Source organism: Opisthocomus hoazin, chromosome 7, assembly GCF_030867145.1.
Source record: "Opisthocomus hoazin isolate bOpiHoa1 chromosome 7, bOpiHoa1.hap1, whole genome shotgun sequence".
In the NCBI taxonomy this organism is placed as follows: domain Eukaryota; kingdom Metazoa; phylum Chordata; class Aves; order Opisthocomiformes; family Opisthocomidae; genus Opisthocomus; species Opisthocomus hoazin.
Window position 1 is genome coordinate 33,491,194 of NC_134420.1, and position 18,424 is coordinate 33,509,617.

At 49.3% G+C, this 18,424-nt stretch overlaps 1 protein-coding gene across 1 annotated transcript in view; it reads left to right on the plus strand.

Annotated features, from left to right (window-relative positions):
• The first annotated feature begins 9,548 nt into the window (after positions 1–9,548).
• The window catches only part of ZFYVE1 (zinc finger FYVE-type containing 1), a 32,917-nt gene continuing 24,041 nt past the window's right edge, over positions 9,549–18,424 (plus strand). The window contains exons 1-2 of the mRNA XM_075425306.1: positions 9,549–9,909; positions 10,482–11,345. Of these exons, the coding sequence (XP_075281421.1) occupies positions 10,848–11,345 (498 nt within the window). The 5' untranslated portion in view covers positions 9,549–9,909; positions 10,482–10,847. The remainder of the gene's footprint in view (positions 9,910–10,481; positions 11,346–18,424) is intronic.

The window sequence follows — 18,424 nt, forward strand, 5'->3', positions numbered from 1 at the left end:
CTGGCGCTGCTGGCAGGCCTTTGGTGAGGAGCTTTAGGTGCGTTTAGCAAATGTTAAGGGCCTAGACAGCTAGAACAAGAAGCAGTCCTAACGGTCAGGTGTAAAGATACAGAATCATAGAATGGTTTGGCCTGGAAGGGACCTTTAAAGGTCGCCTGCGCCATCCCCCTGCAGTAAGCAGGGACATCTTCAACTAGACCAAGTTGCTCAGAGCCCTGTCCAACCTGGCCTTGAATGTTTCCAGGGATGGGGCCTCCACCACCTCTCTGGGCAGCCTGTTCCAGTGCCTCACCACCCTCACTGTAAAAAATTTCTTCCTTAACATCCATTCTAAACCTACCCTCTTTCAGCTTGAAGCCATTACCCCTTGTCCTATCACTACATGCCCTTGTAAAAAGTCCCTCCCCAGCCCTCTTGTAGGCCCCTTCAGGTGCTAAAAGGCCACAATCGGGTCTCCCCGGAGCCTTCACTTCTCCAGGCCAAACAACCCCAACCCTCTCAGCCTTTCCTCACAGGACAGCTGTTCCAGCCCTTGGATCATTTTTGTGGCCTCCTCTGGCCCTGCTCCAGCAGTTCTATGTCTTTCCTGGGCTGAGGGCTCTAGAGCTGGACACAGGACTCCAGCTGGGGTCTCTCCAGAGTAGAGCAAAGGAGCAGAATCCCCTCCCTCGACCTGCTGGCCACGCTGCTTTTGATGTAGCCCAGGATACGGTTGGCTTTTGTGGAAGGCTGTATCTCTGCTGATAAAAACAAGGATTTACAGAGCAACAAGAGCAAACACCAGTATCTGAAGTGGCCATATGCTCAGCAAAAAGATGTCACTGTGCTATAAAGCAGTTGGGCCTAGCCATGGTCTACAACTTATAGTTTCCCTGACCTACTTCCAGCACTTAGACTACATTAAAAGACAATTTTAAACGCACAATTCCCCCCAATGTTACATGCAAGACGGTAATTGCTGTAGTTACCACAATGATGGCAAGCAACTGCAAATGGGAAGAGGAAGTGACTGTGAAAGGAAGGCAGGCAGTGTTACAGATGGCTATGAGGTAGACCACAACATGAGCATATATGCACAAAGCTGTTTAAAACATTTTGGATCAGCTAGGGGAAAAAAATAATAATTCTATATTACATTTTCCACTGTTTATATATGCTGTTTAAGGACAAGTCCTCAAAAGACCAGGGTCTAATGAGAAACAATCGCCTCCATCTGTAACAGCAAGAAAAAACATTCAAAGCAGACACTGTTGAGTTCTTCAGTACAAAGCAGATTAAATCTACCTGACTGATGTCACACATGGCCACTGAAAAGTCAACAACTGAGCTGGAACTCAGGTCCTGTTCATCCCCTTGCTTTACAAGATGATGTGCAAGGGCAAATATTTTACCAGTAGCAGGTTTAGGAAATACTTCAAGATTGAATGCAATTCCTTCCCCTTTCAGAAAGAGCATCTGTGCTTTTTATTAATTACAACTTATTCCATGCAGCCTGCATGTCTCACTTCAACGAATACAAATTTAGTAAATGCGATACTGACTACTGCTAATAGTTCAAATAATTTATGAATGTTTATACCTATGTAGGTAAAAATGGTACCCATTTTGCAGCTTGCAGGAGAACCAAGGAAAAAAGAAAGGGCATAAAAAGAATCTTCTGAGATTCCTGCTTCCATGCTGTTGTCTCAGTTTGAAACCGTTATCTGCTCAAAAAAAGAAATCCAAAATCCAAACTCACTCATGTTGCTGTAACAAGCCCTTTTATTTACAGGAAACATTGCACAGGCTTTCCTTGTTTAGACATTCATCTATTTTGTTTAGCCAAAGAAAGAGACCGTTTTGCATCTACTCTCCTTGTACAAATCATGAACTTCAGCGTCCAGTATCCTTCCTAATCAAGAAAGAATAGCATCAGAAGCATCCACTAAAAGTAGCTGCTTCCACATCTCTACTTTTTCTGATACTGAGTTTTAGAATTACCCACTCCTAAACCTATCCACGTTACCTTTTTACCCCTGAACTGCGAAACTCAGATCCCAATTTCCAGATACTGATCTCAGTTCATTCAGTTCCCCACTGCGGACTCCACAGAGTTTCACACTCAAGCTAACCAAGAAGAGTGCAGTAGATGGCTTTTAAAATTAAGGCCAAAATTAAGAGAGGAGCTTTTTATGTCTGCAGATTGTTTTGCATTTCAAGCACGAGAAATCATTCCAAACATGCTAGGCAGCATCTCAGGGTACAGGGGTGTCTTGGTTTCGGCTGTCGCCGGCAACAAAAAAATGCCACGCGGCCGCCCCTCCCCCGGCCGGCGTGCGGAGGAGAATGAAAAGAAAGAGGCAGAAACTGGTGGGTCGGGATAAGGGCAGTTTAACAGAACAGCAAACAGAGGGAACAGTAACAACAATGATACAGATAAGGAGAAAATACGACACAAACCACACAACAGACCCTCTCTCTCGGACAGGACCGGCGCCGCGCGCTCCCGAGCTGCGAGTGAGTCCCCGAGTGAGTCCCCGACGCGCCGCCCCGCCCCTCCCCCCCCCCCCCCCCCCGGAACCCATCGTGATGTCACATGGTATGGAATACCGGGCTCTGTTTGGCCAGGTGGGGTCAGCCCCCACCCCCCGGCTGTGCCCCTTTCCTGGAGTCCGGTGAAAATTAACCCTGTCCTGGCCAAACCCAGGACATTATCCACCCATTATTCCATACCATCTACATCACGCCCAGGTCCCCCATTGTCCAGTTGATCACCACCACTTCTCCTGTCTCCAGATATCATTCCCTTAGTCTATGGATCATCTCTCTAAAGTGTCCATTGAGTTCATTTAATCCATGACTTCAGGCTCCATCTGTCGTAATGGTCTTCCGTGGCAGGAGAGGTGATATGTGGTGATGGGCAGTCACTTGCTGCATCCGGAGCTCACGGCTGATGTATCTGGTGCGGCCCATGCCCACAGTCTGCAGGAGATGTTGATCTTGATGAAGTTGCTGGATGCCAGTTGTTGAAAACCAGGTCCAGTTCCATCATCGCTGTGCTCTGCTAGGTTTTCATCGAAAAAGTCCATCCTTCTTTAATCTGGACGATTCTTACTATGCTACTACTGGTACAAAATATAACAATTATAACAGTGATAACAGACAGTGACAGGGTTATTTAACAATTAACTGTATACAATTTATTTATGGACTATTCTCGCCCAAAATTAAATCCCTATGAGGTACACATTGGACTTCCCCATCCTTCCGCATTACCCACCAGGTACACCCAGGTCCCTGAGCAAAAGCAATCCCCCGGACGGGCTTGCCTTTGCCTGAGGCAGGATTAACCGTCTTCCCTAACATGTTCCGCATGTGCACTACAGGGACTTTATCCCCTTCTACGGGGCACTGAGGTTTTGACTGGACAGGACCAGCCCGGTTTGTGGACCCTCTGGTGTTAACCAACCGGGTGGCCTTTGCTAAATGAGTATCCCAGTTTTTGAAAGTCCCACCCCCCATTGCCCTCAAAGTGGTTTTTAGCAGCCCATTGTAACGTTCAATCTTTCCAGAGGCTGGTGCATGGTAGGGGATGTGATACACCCACTTGATACCGTGTTCTTTGGCCCAGGTGTCTATGAGGCTGTTACGAAAATGAGTCCCGTTGTCCGACTCAATTCTTTTGGGAGTGCCATGTCGCCACAGGACTTGTTTTTCCAGGCCCAGGATGGTATTCCGGGCAGTGGCATGGGGCAAAGGGTAGGTTTCCAGCCATCCGGTGGTGGCCTCCACCATTGTGAGCACATAGCGCTTGCCTTGGTGGGTTTGTGGCAGTGTGATGTAGTCAATCTGCCAAGCCTCCCCATATTTATATTTTAGCCATCGTCCTCCATACCACTGAGGCTTTACCCGCTTGGCTTGCTTGATTGCAGCGCATGTTTCACATTCATGGATAACCTGTGCGATGGTGTCCATGGTCAAGTCCACCCCTCGGTCACGAGCCCATCTGTATGTCGCGTCTCTTCCTTGGTGGCCCGAGGTGTCATGGGCCCGCCAACTATAAACAGTTCACCCTTATGTTGCCAGTCCAGATCCACCTGAGCCACTTCAATCTTAGCAGCCTGATCTACCTGGTGGTTGTTTTGATGTTCTTCAGTGGCCCGACTCTTAGGGACGTGGGCGTCCACGTAACGGACTTTTACAGCCAACTGCTCTAGGCGGGCAGCAATATCTTGCCACAATGGGGCAGCCCAGATAGGTCTGCCTCTGCGCTGCCAGTTGTTCTTCTTCCATTGCTGCAGTCACCCCCACAAGGCATTGGCCACCATCCAAGAGTCGGTGTAAAGATAGAGCACTGGCCACTTCTCTCGACTGGTAATGTCTAAAGCCAGCTGGATGGCTTTCACCTCTGCAAACTGGCTGGACTCACCTTCTCCCTCGGCAGTTTCCGCGACTTGTCGTGTAGGGCTCCATACAGCAGCCTTCCACCTCCGCTGCTTCCCCACAATGCGACAGGACCCATCCGTGAACAGGGCATACTGTTTCTTATCTTCTGGCAGCTGGTTATACAGTGGGGCCTCTTCAGCACGTGTCACCTCCTCCTCTGGCGATGCTCCAAAATCTTTGCCTTCTGGCCAGTCCATGATTACCTCCAGAATTCCTGGGCGACTGGGGTTTCCCATTCGGGCGTGCTGGGTGATCAGAGCGACCCACTTACTCCACGTAGCATCGGTGGCATGATGCGTAGAGGGGACCCTCTCTTTGAACATCCAGCCCAGGACCGGCAATCGTGGAGCTAGGAGGAGCTGTGCTTCAGTGCCAACCACTTCTGAAGCAGCTCGAATGCCTTCATATGCTGCCAGAATCTCTTTTTCAGTGGGAGTATAGTGGGCCTCGGATCCTTTGTATCCCCGGCTCCAAAACCCCAGGGGTCGACCTCGAGTCTCCCCTGGTGCTTTCTGCCAGAGACTCCAGGTTGGGCCATTCTCCCCGGCTGCGGTGTAGAGCACGTTTTTAACATCTTGCCCTGACCAGACTGGACCGAGGGCTACGGCATGAACTATCTCCCGTTTAATCTGTTCAAATGCCTGTCGTTGCTCAGGGCCCCATTCAAAATCATTCTTCTTCTGGGTCACGTGGTACAGAGGACTCACAATTTGGCTGTAATTTGGGATGTGCATCCTCCAAAAACCCACAATACCCAGGAAGGCCTGTGCTTCCTTTTTGCTGGTTGGTGGAGACATAGCTGCTATTTTGTTGATGACATCCATTGGGATTTGACGGTGCCCATCCTGCCATTTTATTCCCAAAAACTGGATCTCTTGCGCAGGTCCCTTGACTTTACTTCGCTTAATGGCGAAACCGGCTTTCAGAAGGATCTGAACTATTTTCTCCCCTTTCTCAAAAACCTCCTCCGCTGTGTCACCCCAGACAATGATGTCGTTGATGTACTGCAGATGTTCTGGGGCTTCACCCTTTTCCAGTGCAGTCTGGATTAGTCCATGGCAAATGGTGGGACTGTGTTTCCACCCCTGGGGCAGTCGATTCCAGATGTACTGGATGCCCCTCCAGGTGAAAGCAAACTGTGGCCTGCACTCTGCTGCCAAAGGGATGGAGAAGAATGCATTAGCGATGTCAATTGTCGCATACCACTTGGCTGCCTTTGACTCCAGCTGATATTGAAGTTCTAACATGTCTGGCACGGCAGCACTCAGCGGTGGTGTGACTTCATTCAGGCCACGGTAGTCTATTGTCAGTCTCCACTCTCCAGTAGATTTTCTCACTGGCCATATGGGACTATTAAAGGGAGAGCGAGTTTTGCTGATCAATCCTTGACTCTCCAGCTGGCGGATCAGCTGATGAATGGGGACAAGGGAGTCTCGGTTGGTACGATACTGTCGCCGGTGCACCGTTGTGGTTGCGATGGGTACCTGTTTTTCTTCCACCTTCAGCAACCCCACAACGGAAGGATCCTCCGAGAGACCAGGCAAAATGCACAGCTGTTTAATTTCTTCCGTCTCCACAGCAGCTATGCCAAAAGCCCACCGATACCCCTTTGGGTCCTTGAAATACCCTCTCCTAAGATAGTCTATCCCAAGGATGCACGGAGCCTCGGGGCCAGTTACAATGGGGTGCTTCTGCCACTGCTGCCCAGTGAGGCTCACTTCAGCCTCCAGTACACTCAGCTCTTGGGACCCCCCTGTCACTCCAGAAATGCAAATGGACTCTGACCCTTTGAACTCTGATGGCATTAAAGTACACTGTGCACCAGTGTCCACTAGAGCTTTATACTCTTGTGGATCTGACGTGCCGGGCCACCGAATCCACACCGTCCAATAAACACGGTTGTCCCTTTCCTCCACCTGGCTGGAGGCAGGGCCCCTCTAATCCTGGTCAGAGAAATTGCTGCTCACCTGCTGTAAAAATGACTTGGAGGTCCCCTCCAGAGGATCGGAATCAAAATCAAACTGTCTACCTTGTCTGGAGAGCTGACTGCTGGAAACTGGAGCGGCATTTTTCCTAAGAGAATCCCCTTTGGTGATTATTTTACCTCGCAACTCACGCACTCGTGCCTCTAGACTTGAGGTGGGTTTTCCATCCCACTTCCTCATGTCCTCTCCATGGTCACGCAGGTAGAACCACAGGGTGCCCCGGGGTGTGTAGCCTCTGTATTCCCTCTCCTGAGCAGAGAAACGCTTGCCCCTAATAGCTGAGACACTGGCCCGTACAGGTGGGGAGTAGGACCTACTCTCTTTCATTTGCCGGACCTCCCGGGCCAGTTTCTCCACAGCTGAGACACGGGAGGAAGAGAGACTTTCCTCATATTGGCGGAGTCTGACAGCCACCTCATCCACTGTTGGTGCGTCTTTACCTTTCCAGTTTACAACTGCCAGTGAGTTGGCATATGAGGAGGGTGCGCTCCGCACAAACTTCCTCCACATGGATTGTGAGCACTGGAGTTCATCTGGGTCTGTGGGTACCTGCTCATCGTCTGTGTCACAGTAAACCAGCTCCCGCACAGCTAATTCCCTCAAGTACTGAATACCCCTTTCCATATTGGTCCACTTGCCAGGATAGCCCCAGCACATTGCAGTGATCTGTGTCTCTCTCAAGTTCCCAGGGTGGCAGCATACTTTTTGCAGATATTTTACCAGATTGTCCGGATTCTGTATTTGTTCAGGGGTGAGTTTAAAACACACCGCAGGTGCCCAACTGCTCTAGACACCTGCCCATGCTGTCCCACACACCCAGCCACTCACAGCTATCTGGCCCCGGGGCAGGTCTCTGCACGATGTTCTTAACTACTTGTTTAACACTAAACAAAAGCTGAAACCCATTCAGGAGGCAGAACAAAAGGAGAGTGCTGGCCTGAGCATCCCACGGGTACTCGAAATTCTCAAAAGCCGTTAGGACCAGCCTGAAGGAGAGAGGGGGGGCAAAAGAGTGGGGGAAGGTATCCCCCCCCCGGTTTTCCCCGCAGATTGGGTTTGATTATTCACAAATTCTAAGACATAGGATTCGAGGTATGGAAATAAGCGCAGTGCCGCATACAAATACAAGCCTAATTTCATGCACATTGATGTTATCATGTCATAAGTCAATATCGTACAGTAGAGGAAAATCATCATCCTGATCCTTTTCCCAGCCATGATGAACAGCATGGCAATGAACACATAGTGCAAGTACGGATTTACATAGCAGAGCCACTTGATCAAAGTCAGAAACATTTTTTTACCGGAGACTACTTAACACAGAAAAATGCGTATAATAAATTTTAACAAAATCTAAGAAAGCAGTTTTAACGCCCAGCTAGCTCAGCCCTGCCGTTATCCCCGCCCCACGCCTGGGCACCAAATTAACGTCTTGGTTTCGACTGCCGCCAGCAACAAAAAGCACCACGCGGCCGCCCCTCCCCCCGCCGGTGTGCAGAGGAGAATGGAAAGAAGCAGGCAGAAACTGGTGGGTCGGGATAAGGGCAGTTTAACAGAACAGCAAACAGAGGGAACAGTAACAACAACGATACAGATAAGAAGAAAATACGATACGACACAAACTCGCACAACAGACCCGTTCTCCTGGACAGGACCGGCGCTGCGCGCTCCTGAGCCGCGAGTGAGTCCCCGCTGCGCTTTTTTGACATACAACAAAACTAAATTTATGGTTATAAGCAGGGCATTTAAAAGAGAAATCAAATCTACACTTGCTATTCCAGGAGGAGCAGCTCTGCACTTTTTCTAAGACAGAGAAGTAGGAAACGGTGCAGGAGGAAAGTTTAGGGTTTATGCAGAGAGTAGTAACTACTGCAACTTTGTGCATTTTGTAATATATTAAGTAAAAGTAGCCTTTTTAACACCACAAACCAAAAAATTAAATTTTGTCTTCTCTTCCTCATATGCTTTAATCACTCCCTCTGTCACACTGCCAGTCTAAATACAGGAACTTAGAGGAAGATCCCTTAAATGCCAAACGGACATCGATTCGATTCCTTGGCTCCCTGTGAATAGCACTCTGAGATTTAAAAAAGTTTCTACCTCGTATGTATTAAATGTATACACTATCCAGGATTTCTTCACTCTGAAGACATTTGGCTAAGCAAAAGCTTATTCCCATAGATGTAAAGTCCATTTAGTTGGTCCTTTTGAGTAATCTTTTCTGCAAAATACCGACTGGAAACACATTATCGTAATAGTATGAAGGAGAACAGAGAAGCCAGCTATTGTGCCGATCTTCAGTCGTTCATCATCACTAAACTTAGCTCCCCCTCCACATTACTGGTATGTGACCAGACAACGGGCGCTCCGTAGCTGCCCGCCTGCGGTTATCAACACGTGGGGCCCATGGAGGTGCAGCGGCACAGCGCGTTGCCTTCCTCCGGGCATGTCACCATCAGCACTGGGTCCAAGCATCCAGCCAAAAACTGTGGCAATTTTAGAAGAGAAATTGCTTGCTCACTGGCTACAACAAAAAATATTTTTGCATATTGCCCAAGTCATATACTTTCACACACGTGTACAGCCAATGAAAAAAAAAAGAGAAAACTTCTCCCTTTGCTCCAGCTCCGTGCCCCTTCCAGCCAGTACCGTGAGCCCGAGGCTGCCTTCCCCCTGGGGCTGCTCCGACCGCCGCCTGCGCCCGCCCGCCTCAGGGGAACCCGCTGGGGCCTGCCGCGCCCCCGGGAGCCCGCCGGCCGCGGGGCGGGGGCCCAACACGCAGCGCGGGGAGGAGGTCGGCCCTCAGGGGCGGGCGGCGGGAGCGCCGCCTCACGGCTCGGCCCCCGCGGCCGCGCCCTCAGCCCTCAGCCCTCCTCCCCCCGCCGTCACCCGCCGCCACCTCTGCCCCGCTGACCGCCCCGCCCCGGCAGCGACACGTCGGGCCTCGCCGCCCCTTCCCGTCCCCGCCGAGGAACTACGGCTCCCGGCAGGCGCCGCGGGGACGGGCGGCCCGCCGGCCGCTCTCGGCAGGGCGGCGCCGGGCCGCCGGACTACAGCTCCCGGCGTGCCAGCGCCGCCCCGCCTCCCGCCGCCTGCCCGTCTCCGCGGCGAGAAAATAACCCCGAAGTTCCCCGCGATCAGCTGATCCCGGCCGGCAGCGAGGGGAGCAGGCGGCGGGGGCACGGGTCCTGTCCTGCCCCGCCCCGCCCCGCCCCGCCCCGCCCCTCGCCTGCATGGTCGGGCCGCCGCCCCGGGCGCTGGGGGCGGAGAGCCGGGACACCCCCAGGGGGCGGAGGAAGCGGCGGCCGGGACCCGACCCCTTAGTCACCGGCTGCCGGCGGGAGGAAGGGGAAGAGAGGCGGCCGCCGGCTCGTAAACAATAGCTCGGCTCGCGGCGCCCCGTGCCGCGCCACCTTTGTTCCCCGCCCGCTGCCGCCGCTCGGCGGGAGGGAGCCGCGGCCGGAGCTTCCCCCTCGCTCCCCGCCGGCCGCAGCCCCAGGTAGGTGCGGGGCGCGGGAGCCAGGCGCCGGCCGGCCGCGGCGTTACGTCGCTACGGCCGAGCCCCGGCCCGGGGCTGGCCGAGCCACAAGTGCCGGCCGCGGCACAGCCGCGCTCCCGGCCGACAGACCGGCCGGGGAGAGCCGGGCGCCGAGGGCCAGCCCGCAGCGAGAGCGGCTCTGCGCCGGCCGGGGGGGCAGGGCAGCGGGGCGAGACAAAGGCGGCTGGGTGCGCGGCCGGCCCTCGGCGGGCGCCGGCTTCGGGAGCCCGCGACGGCGGGCGGGGGCCGGGCGGGGGCAGCGCTGGGGCCAGCAGCCGTCGTTCCCCGGCGTTACGAGGTGAAGCGCGCCGAGCGGGCGGGTTGCTGTTTATCTGGCGAAGCGCACCGGGAAATTCCCAGCGAATAAATAAATCCTGTGAACTCTGAAGGAGGAGCTTAGCCGGGGGGTGAAAGCAGAGAATTTTCTGGTATTGACACAGCCCTCTGTGTGTGTGTGTGTGTGTGCACTTGTGCATTTTGAACGCCTTCCTTGTCCCTGTGTCACTAACCGCCCCCTCCATTCTCCGCTGCAGGGAGGCGCCTGCCCTGCCCGCTGGAGCACACCAGGCTGGGTGTTTTCTTCGTCCCTGAAAACACCTGCTACAGTGAGGCAGAGGAAGGATGCGTGCCAGCGTCTGGGCATAACGGTACGTGGAACCAGCCATGTTCTGCAAGTTTATTTTGGAGAAAGAAAACTTCATCTGCACGTAAGACTCTTCGCGGGCAGCAGGTCAGCGTATGGATCTTATGGAAGGGTCTATTATTTAAAATTCAGTGCAGACAGAATCCCTGTTGTGTTTCTCTCCCGTGGGAAAATACGAAATTTGCAGCTGACTTACACATATGATTGTTTGAAACGGAAACAGGAGGGAAAAACGTTGCTTTAAAGAAAACCGAAGATGAGTGCCCACACGCAAACTGCAGAGAAAGGACAGAACACGACGCTCCTGTGCCAGGAGAGCTATGTTTGCAGTGGGACAGATGAAGCAATCTTTGAGTGTGACGAGTGCAGGAGCCTACAGTGCCAGCGTTGTGAGGAAGAGCTGCATCAGCCGGAGAGGTTACGGCACCACGAGCGGACCCGTATCAGACCCGGCCATGTCCCGTACTGTGACTCGTGCAAAGGCGCCAACGGGAACATAATGCACGCCAGCACACCGGGCTCGAGGCAGATCGCAGCGGTGAGGTGCCAGGTGTGCAAAATCAACCTCTGTGTGGAGTGTCAGAAGAGAACACATGCCGGGGGGAACAGAAGGAAGCACCCTGTCACCGTGTACCACGCTGGCAAAGCTCCAGAGCAGGAAGACGACGAGGGGATGGATGAGGAGACCAAGAGAAGGAAGATGACAGAGAAAGTTGTGAGTTTCCTCTTGGTGGATGAAACTGAGGAGATTCAGGTAAGAACTGCTGCGATTTGTTTGAACGGGCGAGATCCTTTAGTCGCTGTCTTAGTCTAACAGGCTGCTGCGGTGCATGATTAGTACTCAAAGCGTAACTGGCAGCAGCGGTGGTTAAGTGACACTAAGTGTGTATCTTGTGCCAAAAGGACACAGTGCCTTGGAGTGGCCTTGCTCACCAGTTCCTCGAAAGGTCAAGTCCATTAAAACCTTACGTGTGGCAAGACCCCCCTCTAAGAGGCTTGGTAGGCAAAGCTGGTGGAAGAATTGACTTTGTACTGAGGCACACACAACGAAGATAAGAGCACTCTGCGCAGGATGCTGATCATTCCTGAACAGAATTGAACTGAGAGTATTGCAGTAGATGCCCTACAAATGGGAGTGCTGTCAGCCAGTCTCCTACCGTATGACAAGGAGTGGGCGCTGTACCAAGAAGCGCAAATGCAAGGCCACGGCCCCCTGCTACCCTTCTTTAGCATCAGTAAATCCATCTGATTTTTTTAAATAGGACAAAGTGGAAATAGATGTCTAAAGGGTGCCATCCAAGTCCTACAGACACCATGGTTAAGCTGTATTGCTTGGCACAAATACTATTCCACGTTAGCCTTTTGCCGAAAGAGGAAGAAATTGGCCATCAGTTTGGGGTAGACCTGCTGGTAATTATGGTAGAACAGAAATACTGGTTGACTTGGAACAGTCTCTCAGAAAGGGTTATTTTACAGAATCTAGCATGCAATACATGCAGTTACTTAACTCTTCTGCTGGCCCTTACATTTGGTGAGCATAAGCACTTTACAAATGTAAAAACAGCAGCGTGTGAAAGTCACAGAGCAGGTTAATTACACAACTGAAATTTCAGCTTCATCTTCTGGCTTCCAGTTTGTATCTTTTGTATTAAATGTCATTCAGGAGACACAGAAAGAAAATGCGAGTTCGCCTGAAGACTCAATATCTAGTTGCTCTCGTTTAACATATTCGTGCTACCAGGAGTAAAAAGAATTGTGATGATATTCTGATTGTTGGTAGACCAGTTCTTTGTATCCATCATAGTAACAGCCAATGGGTCTGCCATGTATTACAAGGAAATATGACTTAAATATTTTGTATCTGTTCATAGTAGACTGTATGTATATGTATGTATGCCATATTTACACTATAGTATAGAATAGGTGCAAGATACTTAGGTCACATTTTGGTCAGTTTAGGTGTTCTGATTGATAAATTCTGGTGGCTTTTGGAAAGGAAAGGGAGGAAAGGATGACAGTCCCTGTGATGCACTGACAGAGAAAACACACTACGCAGGACACCAGGGACTGTAAATGTGAGTGACAGAGTTTCAGGTGTAGTAGCAGTCCTAAGTTTGTATGCCTCTCCTGAGCACACACACATTTCCTTGTAGTGCAAGGCAGATGCAACTATTGCTGTAAGATGCAGACTTTTCAGTAGTCTTCATTTAGCCACCAGAGCAAGGTCTGAAGTGCCTGAGAACAAGGCTGTCCTGGAAAGCTGCTCACAAGATGTGGCTGTGTATGGTTGCACCAGTTTGAGTTATCTTTAAACTCAAGAATCTGTAAGCCTTGTTGAGGCAGACTTTTGGCTGCCCCTTGCAAGCAAGTGCGTGCTATTTAAATGTCACAGGCAGTAAAGCCAACTTCCTTGTTGGGACAGCAATGGTCCTTTATCAGATCATAGCAATTTGATCAGAATGGGGTTGGAAAAGCTCTCAAAAAGTCATCTTCACTATCAAGATGTTGAATCAGAGCTCTTCCATCTGGAGTGATCTGCTCTTCCTCATAGCTGAATACTTACGTGACACCTCGCAGCCAGTCTCAAAGCAGTTTGAGGGTTTTCAGTTAAAATATTTTCTGGCAGCTGGAACTTAAAGAGTGCTTGCTGTTACAGTGGTGTTTGTGCTAGTGAGCATGAGGACGTTTATTTAGAGAGGGCTGTCAGATGACTAGCTAGCCCTGAAGACATCTTCTGTAGCATCTTTGGCTCTTGATAATACTCAACAGCCAATTTAACTATAGGAAGGTCATCCTCAGTCTTTTCTTTTGTGCTTGTCATTAGGAAGATTATTGCTGGTGGCCTGGGGAGAAATCCTTAGAACGTTATTCATTTAAACCAACTTTTTGTCCGAAAACACTAAAACAGTAATAACTTGAAATGTGGAGATACAAGGTTTGAGAGTGTATGGCTTTTTAAATTTGAGCAGACAGGAAAGTATTTATCAGAATTGCAGAGTACAGCTATCTTTAACCATCTGTTTTCTGACCTTTGGAACTTGAAGACTGTTGCATTAGGAAATAAGAGAGAGGAACCTGCTGATTTGCTGTCAGTGGTAGATTCTGCCATAGTAATGTCAAATGCTAGTCGTACAAAATTAGGCAGAACTAGTTATGCTGCTGAGCAAGCATAATGTATTGAGATACATGCTGAAATATACATGTTTACAAACTTCTAACCTGAAAGGAGTTCAATGAGATGGGAACACAAGACAAAGAGATTTCTCTTTCAGTTTCCTTTGGAACTTGGAGTTGTTCAGCTCAAGTAGTAATGTTTCATGTTATTCTTCCTGTTGGCTTCTTGGGGCTGATAGTTCTGAAACTCAAGGGCATTTATAGTGTGTAAGCAATGACTGAGCAAGTTCCAGATCCAGAAGCAATGCAGATTAATCCATAAGGAGCTGTGCCTAAGAAAATTAGTTTAGTTTAGCTGAGAGGTAGAGGTTCTCGGCTTGGGCTCAGCACTGCACTAATGAAGCTATGGTAATTCTGAGACCTGCATAATTGTCTTTGTGCCATGTTGCACAGATATGCTGGCCTGCTCAGAGATAGATTGGAGCTTTTTGTGCTTTGCAGACATAACCATAAGCTCAGAAAGCCGAGGACTTCTTGTGCTTGTTTCAAATCCACTTAGTCGGGAAAGGTCCCATTTTAAACCACTGCTTGAGAAGCAGTTGTTTGTAGAGAACTGATGGTAGCTTAAGCTCATACCTGTGAAATGCAGGCTTATCTGTGATATTCATTGTAATAACACTGTATCGGAGCACTTCAAGAAGAGATTGGTATCTCGTGTTAAGCAAATACCGTTGAAAGTTAAATCCAAGTTCATGCTGCAAGTCTGGGGAAGAACCAGGGAGAGAGGTTGTTCCTCATGGAGCCCAACCCCAGCTGTCACATGCCACCCAGTGTGATGCTTTGCGACTCTTGTGAATTAGTCCCCGGCCATCTTGACCTATACCACCAATTTTTCATTTCCTTCTTCCAGGACTTACTGCCCCTCAAAAGACCTTACTGACTTCTTCTATCAGAAAAAAAATGTCATCCATGTTTTACAAACTGCCATCACCTGCAGTTCAGACCTTATTCTAGGTCCTTTTTCTCAGGTTGTATTATGTAGTTTCACTTTACATGGTATTAAACTTTTGGCCTTATCTATTGTGTTTATAAAGCTGAGACTTCAATCAAATTGTTCTTGATAACTGCAGCAGCTGTTTGGTTTTGTCGCTGCTCTCGTTACATCTTCCGCATCTCCTCTTTGCCATGTTAGACTCCAGTTGTGTGCCTTCTTTTTTTTTAATGTGTGTAAATCCCCCAGCTGAACCTCCTGATCTGCTCTCAAGATGTCAGCTTTCCTTTCTTATCTTGTAACTTGCTGAATTTTCAAACAAGCGTCATTCTGCTGTCACTGGTGCTGCCCCTTGCACACAGAGGGGACTTCCCTTAAGAACTTAAAGAATCAGTTCCTTGGTTTTGTTTAGAACTCCCCTGTACTCGTAGATCTATTAAGACAAACACAGCAAAATGTAACAATAAAAACACCACTCAGGTTAGCATAGTTGTTTCGAGTCCTGATACTGTCTCACTGTCTCTTGAACTTTTCCACTGGTCTGTGCCTGTCTTTGTCTCTTGTTCTTATGTTTATGCAGTTTCTGGAATAGTATCCATTTTTGCCTTGTCTTTATACACCACTTTTGCAATAGAGCTCTTTAGCATAAAGGAGAGAGTTATGTATCAGTTGTACAGTGAACTCTATTTACTGCTGCTTCTGAGGTAAGGGAGAAGAAATGCTTAACAACGTGTAACAGCCATTGGATATTTTTATCTTGCAGAACAGATGTTGAGAGTTTTTACCACGGGATCAGGACTTGGTTGTGGTGTCACTAGTGGCTTCTGTGATAACGCTTTGTCCAAAGCCCTAGTTAAGGACTTGACACATATACTTTATAGAAGTAGAGAAAGTCTTTCGTTGACCCCAGAAGACGGGAGACATTCTTGATTGCTATTAGTCTGCCTTTAAGACTAAAGGCTGATCTACCAGAAACTAGCTCCGTCATAAGAAATTACCCGCTTTCTGGGTTACAAAGAAAAATAAAAGGTACTGACTTTGTAGCCTGTCTTACCAAGGAGTCAAGAAGAAAAGAAAGTTTTTCCTCTAGCTAGTGACAAAACCAATATCCCCAGCAGTATAATTTTATGTGAGAGAAAGGAGCATACATTTATTATTGGGTCTCCCCTGAGATACCCACCATGAGATACCCTTTCTTCAGTTAGCAGGTCATTTTGTTATGCCACTAGACATCTCCATTTCCTAAATTCAGCCCCATTCCTTAATTTCTTTTTATTCTGGCTAGCAGGGTTAGACACCTAAAGGATTAAGATCTTTCCCTCAGCAAATACTGAGCAGAATCTATATAATGCTTTCCAGTCAGTTTAGATGACGGAGAATGACCCGTAGCCCTTATTTAAATGCAGACCATTTTATACAATCATTAAATAACCAGCCTCTAAGAACGTAACAGTCTGTGTGTCCTCCTCTGTCCTCTCCTGTTATGAAGTTACACATACAGAGGGATAACTCTTTAGGGGTGCTAGCTGCTTTGCTTTTCTCACTGCCACTGTAAACGTGACGAAAGTGCTGTGATTTTTCTTCCTTACTATCTACTGATATGAGCCAGGCCAAAGTCTAGGGATGAGAGAATGGAGACTCGCTAGGAATGCTTTTTCTAGTCAAGTATTCTTTGTCAGTCAATGCAAGCTAACGTATGTCCTCTCTCCTAAGAGAGGATCACAATCTCTTAAATCTTGTTGCTTGCTTCTGTAGTAGAAAAGCATTTGTCTAGCAAATAGTACCAGTTCCTGTGACACACTTGCTTGATTTGCTGTTGGGGGATTGTTGGGATTTTTTTGTACATTAGGGTAGCGCAGTCGGCTCTAAGTTTCTGGGAATTGTAGTCCATATCCTGTAAACTGAAGAGTTGCAGCCGGTGTATTTGCCGTGGATGTAAAGGAGGAAGAAGTGGAGAAAGATCCAAGTTTCTTAGGTCAGTGTGATCTGTCAGTCTGTTTTCTGTCCCTCATCACTGTTGCTGTACTATTGATGAGTTTTCCTCTCTGTGCTTGCCAAACTGGTTTTGGGAGTTTGCTGTCATATCCTTTCAGAATTTTTCTCTTATTTCTTTGTTGTTTTTCAGTATTCCTCCCATCTAGTCTGTTATCAGTTTTGCAGTTCCCTCTCCTACACTGAAGTGCACTGTTTTTCTGTCATTGGTATAAAGTAGTGGAAAAATTACTTAGCAGTTGCTGGTTAGGAGTGTTCTTTCTTCCTCTGGACGTATACCAGTGTATGGAAGAGTATTTTTAGCAGATGGGAGAGGAGCCATCCATTCGGCGAATGCACAGCTCCTTTACCAGGCTCAAGCTGACTCCTAGCGAATTTGAACATAGCCACTTACAAACTTTGCTTTCCCCTGGAACTGCTCTTGCACCTTCTTCATGATGCAGTCCTCCTGGGCTGTAATTAAAGTCAAATTTCTTGCTTGCTTCCTGTCTCTTTTGTCTGTGCGCCGAAATGAGCGCAGGTGTGGAAGCAAAGGAGAGCAGGTCACAGGTGAGAGAAGCTGGCAGCAAGCCAGTCTGGAATTAGCCACTGTTTCATTCGAGGAGTTCCTGAACTTAGAGAATGTTTTGGGTTGGAAGGGGCCTTTAGAGGTCATCTAGCCCAACCTCCCCTGCAGTGAGCAGGGACATCTTCAACTAGACCAGGTTGCTCAGAGCCCCGTCCAACCTGGCCTTGAATGTTTCCAGGGGTGGGGCCTCCACCACCTCTCTGGGCAACCTGTGCCAGTGTTTCATCACTCTCATGGTAAAAAAAATTTCTTCCTTATATCTAGTCTGAATCTACCCTTCCTTAGTTTAAAGCCATTGGTCCTTGTCCTGTTGCAACAAGCCTGCTAAAAATATTTCCCCCATCTTTCCTATAGGCCCCCCTCAGGTACTGAAAGGCTGAGCAGCCCTAGCTCTCTTAGCCTTTCCTCACAGGAGAGGTGCATCAGCCCTCGGATCACTTCTGTGGCCCTCCTCTGGCCCTGCTCCAACTGGTCCACGTCTTTCCTATGCTGAGGGCTCCAGAGCTGGACACAGGACTCCAAGTGGGGTCTCACCAGAGCAGAGTAGAGGGGCAGAATCCCCTCCCTCGACCTGCCGGCCACGCTGCTTTTGATGCAGCCCAGGATACGGTTGGCCTTCTGGGCTGCGAGCGCACATTGGTGGCTCATGACAAGCTTTTCATCCACCAGTACCCCTCAGTCCTTCTCGGCAGGGCTGCTCTCAATCCCTTCATCCCCCAGCCTGTATTGATAGTAGGGGTTGCCCCAACCGAGGTGCAGGACCCTGCACTTGGCCTTGTTGAACCTTGTGAGGTTCACACGTGTCCACTTCTCGAGCTTGTCTGGTCCCTTTGAACTAAATAGGGTTGGCGGGGGAAGGGAGGTGTTTTTGTGCTTCCTCTGCTCTACCCTTCTTTGCACTTATCCAGTGAATCCTTCTGGGCTCCTGGGTGCTGCCAGCAGGAGCAGGATGTGAGTACTTTGGGGTGCATGCAAGAAAGAAAAGGGAGCCAGCAGCTTGCTGTCCTCTAGCCCTCCTGTCCTTTCTATCTCTTCCACTTGCTCACTTCTGCAGGGGTCACCAGGAGGCAGATGATGCTGCAGTATACCTTTTACTTTTGTACCTGGGTTGTTAATGCCTTGCGTCAGGATCGCATGAAGGCAGAGTTTTCACAGTCCTTTGGTCTGC